Source organism: Austrofundulus limnaeus, unplaced genomic scaffold, assembly GCF_001266775.1.
Source record: "Austrofundulus limnaeus strain Quisiro unplaced genomic scaffold, Austrofundulus_limnaeus-1.0 Scaffold50, whole genome shotgun sequence".
Taxonomy (NCBI): Eukaryota; Metazoa; Chordata; class Actinopteri; order Cyprinodontiformes; family Rivulidae; genus Austrofundulus; species Austrofundulus limnaeus.
In genome coordinates this window covers 916,837-922,093 of record NW_013952452.1, presented here as the reverse complement: position 1 = coordinate 922,093, position 5,257 = coordinate 916,837, and the positions used below count along the sequence as shown (strand labels likewise).

Sequence of the window (5,257 nt, the reverse complement as noted above, 5' to 3'; positions counted from 1 at the left end):
CCTTTTGTACAAGTCAAATGGATCCTTTTGAGTGCAAACAATATTTTTTTCAATCAATTCAAGATATGAACATATTGCCCCTACTAGCAACATATTAAAATAAAAATAAAATAAAATCAGTCTAATTATGTTATCATTCTTTGGCAGGTTGCTAGCCACTGCCCTTTATTTAAGATTTTGACATTAAAGGCATAAATGTAAACCTAACATTGTAGAAGTGGGGAGGAAGGGTGAGAGTGAGCACAGCATACGTTTTTTTTTCTTTTCTAAAAAAAAAAAGCTTTGATCACTAGTTGACAACTAGTTACTGTTGGCAAATGTAGATGCTTGCAAAGGAAAAAAAAGTGTGAATATTGATGGGGACTGTCCCTGTCAGGCCAAAGTTGGTGGGGACATGTCCATACCAATTTTGGCCTGACTTTGACAACTATGGTTGTCTCTGAAAGTTAATCAGCTGTAAATATAATAAAAGTGATACATTTTTGAARATTTATTATAAATTTCATTGATGCATGCAGTATTTTTTATTTACTTTTTTTTTTTACTAAGGATACAGTGAAACAAGCGAACATAGAGACGAGCAAAAACATTATCGCTCTGCCTTGGCCTCCAGCTGCAGGCGATAAAAARACATAAAGCAACATTAAAACAAAAAAGGTGGCTGATTTATTGAGCTAAGCAAAGTTTATAAATAAAAAAACCCTCCTGCTTCTGTCAAAAGTTTTCTTCTYCCCAAATTCTGTGAAAAATAATGCAGCTTTTTGTCAGATTGGATATTTTTGTGTTTGAGTTTGTCTTAAGGCCTAAATGTCTTTCTACAGGGGTTTGAAATCTTTCTTGCTATTTTTTTTTCTGTTGCATTGTTTTCCTTTCATACACCGAGGCTAGCTTTAGTGCACACCCTTTTTGTTGCTTTTTTCTTATCAGTATCCTGTTTTACACCCACATCGTTGCAAACATCTACTCAAGGGAAGAGCCCAAACGAGCTACAGTCTCACTCTGTTACCTACGAAGCTGCATCAGAGCAGTGGGAGGCACAGCACCTTGCTCAAAGGCTTCTCAAAAGTCGGACTAAAGGAAAAGCGAATTGTTACTCATTAATGTTTGCTGTGCCTATATTTTCCCTCCAGGCCCCGAGGCGAAACCGGGGAACTGTTTGACTCGAACATGACTCCCATCACTTTTTTTGGATCCTGCCACGCCCTCACTAACTTCTCTGTTTGTGTTATTTGTGTGTAGCCGACCATATGCAGACAATGCTTTYCCCTTTTATTTTTTTTAGGTGACATTGCTGGAAGAAGAGGTCAGACACTTGCACTGCGAAGTCAGGGCACATGAGGATAAGGCCCGTCAGTTAAGCAAAGCAGCTGGAGACGTCAACCGCTCGAAGGAGCAGAAAGATGGAGAACAGCCACAGCTGTTCAATCAGCTTCACTTTATTCAGCGGCAGGTAAGGAGGAACCTTTGCTCGTCTTAGCTCCCTCAGAAGGAGATGTTTAATCTCTCCAAACAAAAGTGATCCATCGCCTGTGAATCAGCACTCAGCTTTACAGTGCAGTGAAACAGAACAAAATGCCATGTAGCACAAAGAATTTAGAGATTTRTGGGTTAGAAAAGTTCAAGAATGGCTCAATATTGCCTGCTGCCTAAGGCAACGGCAATGCAATGATGTTTTTGTCTGTCTGTGTGTGCATGTTTCTAAGAAATTAGTAAAATATCACATGAATCACTGATTTTTTTTAAATTGAACTGACTGTGGCTGCAGCAAAGTGACTACAGCAAACTCAGACATGGTTGTAACGATACATAAAACTCTGGAGACGAGACACAGTACTGAGTTTGCGAGACAAGATGAGATTTTAATCTTAGTTTCAAGAAAACTTTAAAGATCGATTTTATGCTGCAAAAATGATTTTATTCTGTTTTAACATTTTTTTATTACAAACTCAACTGATATCTTCCTTTTTCTGATTTCTTGAATCTCCTTAGACCTTAGAACAGTGCTTTAACTATGCATGGCCTTCCAACATCATATAAAAAATGACATTCATGCAGAACTTTCCAAAAACTGAACATAAATAAACAAAATAAGTAATTATTCCCTTTMTTTATGTCTTTACTTATTCTATGACATTTAAACTTGCCGAAAATTCAACATAAATAGAAAAACAAAATAAGTAATTATGTTTTTTCCTTTATGAACATCTATCAGATCTCTCTCTAGGGCTCTGGTTCGACTGCTTTAGGAAGGGGGAGGGGCTTACTTCTCGCAGAGGAGAGGAGGAGAAAAAGAGAAAAGGAGAAAAGTGCTTGGAAAGGGCTGTCGCCAAAGCTTCTAAAAGTCTCCAAAAACACTCGGAAAAGTCGCTAGATTTGTCACTAGAGGGGTCTAAAAAGTCGCTAGATCTAGTGACAAAGTCACTAAGTTGGCAACACTTAGCGAGTTAGCGAGACAACAGTTACCTCTCAACGAGAGATATCACAGAAGTATAGTATCGCGAGATTTTGTATAGCGAGATCTCGTTACACCCCTAGTTATAACCCAATCAGGTTTACAAATACTGATCTAAAATATGATGTGGTAGTAGTTGAGACTGATCCTCAGCTCATAGTCTGAGTACTAACTGATCTGGGTTTTAGGGTGCATTCACACCTGACACATTTGGTCCAATTTAAACAGACCAGAGTTTGTTTCTGTCCTTGGTCCGGAGCTTTTATGCAGGTGTGAATACACTCGCGTGAACCCTGGTGCGGATCAAACAACCGGACAGAGACCCCTTTTTGAGGTGGTCTCGGTTCGCTTCCAAACRAACTCTGGTGCGGTTTGCTCCTGGTGTGAAAACAGACCAGCCTCRAACTGAAACAACTATGGGAAACGTGTCTTTTTGCTAACGCTAACACTGCGCTACAAAAAATGAGCCGTTGTGGGTCAGAGAACGCRGAGCCTCTTGTCTCCTTTAGGTTGCGGCACACATTCGACAATGCCAATCATCGCAAAACCACCACTGAATGAACTGCTCTTCATTTTCTAAATAGTCAGTTGTATTAACACCATCTTTATGTAATTATTATTATTTTTTAATTATAGTTCACTTGCAAAAAGTACAATGAGAATGAAAACCACACCAAAGAATAAAAAAGAATCCGCTTTCGGTCCGGACCAAACAAGTGGACCAAAGGACTTTCCTGGTTTGAATACAAACTTCAGCAATAACTRTTAGAATCAGGTTTGTTAGCAAATTATCTCATGAACTACTGGACATATTTTAATAAACAATTCCATAATTAGCTGTAGATGTACAGTTGATTATTTAAGTCTTTGACTGATTCCTACAAGACACACTATTTTATTCTTTCAGCACTTTATCAGTTGAACAAAATCAGCTACTGCATTAATCCTGTGATTACCCTGCAAAACCAAATTAAAAYGTACTGACGCAACTTAGATCTAAATCACAAGTTTTATTTTGTTCTCAGTTCATGCATGTCTCCATCTACATCATCAGAATTACCAAACAAGAGAGCATTATGCCTCTGTTTGTCCACTTTTCACATCTAATTAGATCCAAACATGAATAAACACAAAAAGAGTGGAACAGGAGATTTAAGTAAGATGATTAAAATAAAGTTATTACCGACTGAGGGTTGTCTTGGGCAGTCATGCGGCAGCTATGAACACTCAAATGACAGGACAAATGAGGTCAGTCAGGACTTCAGAGAGCCAAATGTGTTTTCCAGCATGTTTTATGAGACTTGTTTGTGTCTTCCAAGCACAAGTTTCTAATTATGGTCACAAGGAAGCCATAGTGTCCGCATTAAGCCTTGTTAGGAGGTCTTTTATCCACCGTCAGAGCCATTAATGAATGAACTTTAAAATATTGGACTAATTGGAGGGAAGGAAACACTGCCACACAGCTAGTGGGGAGAATATATAAAGCTACRAAATAATTGGAAAAAGCAGGTAAATGATTCATTACCTCATACTGTTTGTGTGTTATATTGTGTAATTGTAAGCTTTTCAGTAAAATATTGATTATGCACTGCAGTTATGGTAAAAAATAAAATGCATGGGCTGAGTTATTAGTTTTAACCAGTCCACACACACATACAGCCATCCACCTGTCCTGGAAGTTAAGTTTTTTTGACTCTAAAGAAAAGAATCACCTCTGATGACTTCTGTCTTCTCTGGTTTGTGTCCTTTTTTTTTTCTTTTTCTTTTTTTTGTTCTTTTGCATGAGCAACTTCTCCACTCCGTGTTATTCAACGTTAGTKCTAGATAGGCCCTGTTAATCCATGGTTAAACCAAGCTGCAGCGAACCACTGAAATCTAACTAGTTGGCTGTCATTAGTCGTAAACCCTCATGTTCTGATCCAGATTACAACGGGATTAACGTGGATGAACTCAAGCTGAGTGTTAGAGCGGGTTTAACTTTCTCAACCTCTCCCCTTGAGAGGTGAGCTGTGGTTGGATTCGAAGTGTAACGCCAGGATTAAGGCTGGTTTCACTTCCTTGGTTTCCCTGTCATTATGACAGAGGTTACCRTCGAGCAGTGAAGAATATGAATGGAATTTTAGGAAGCTGTCATTTTATCAGTGTCTATTTTATAATATATATATATATAAATATGCACTGCACTGTGATTTGTTTCATTGAATGTGAAGCAATGGTAGTTATAATCAACATTTTACACTGAAGTTTCAAAAGTTTATAAATTATTGTTGATCAGCTACTTACCAGACTTATAAAGTGAAAGTGGTTTAGGTTTTAAACCTATGCTTTAAATGTTTGCCCATTTCCCCCTTTTCTCTAYTGTGTCATAAAGTTTGACTTTATAGAAATTTACTTTCTTTTCCTCCTTTTGGTCGAAATRTTTAAAGCTGAGCATCACCAGCTGAATGCCAAACAATCAGTGAGCAACTTCTAGTTATTTTTGGCAACCTGAAGTGGCTGACTTGATTAAATTTTTCTGTTAACACAAACTTAATTATGGTCTCAATATACAGTATACAATGTTGGTTCTATTCAWGAAATAATGGCTTTCAAAAGAAGCAAATATTCTTCAGCAACGGCTACTTTGTTTCAACCATACTACCCGTCCAGAAAAAAAGCTAAATGGGTTGTTTTTAAAAAGGGATATAAAATGACAAAAAAAAAAAAAGGCAAAAACAATATTTTTGTGATTAATTGTGCAAACCTCTTATTACACCTTCAAATGAAGACTACACTGAAAAAAAGGATTTTTGGGTGTAGTAACAT

The 5,257-nt window shown here is 37.4% G+C and overlaps 1 protein-coding gene across 1 annotated transcript in view; it reads left to right on the top strand.

Annotated features, from left to right (window-relative positions):
* LOC106517560 (tropomyosin alpha-1 chain) overlaps window positions 1–5,257 on the top strand; it is a 214,157-nt gene that overhangs the window by 75,823 nt on the left and 133,077 nt on the right. Inside the window, exon 5 of the mRNA XM_014008467.1 lies at window positions 1,283–1,450. Coding sequence (XP_013863921.1) covers window positions 1,401–1,450 — 50 coding nt within the window. The 5' untranslated portion in view covers window positions 1,283–1,400. The remainder of the gene's footprint in view (window positions 1–1,282; window positions 1,451–5,257) is intronic.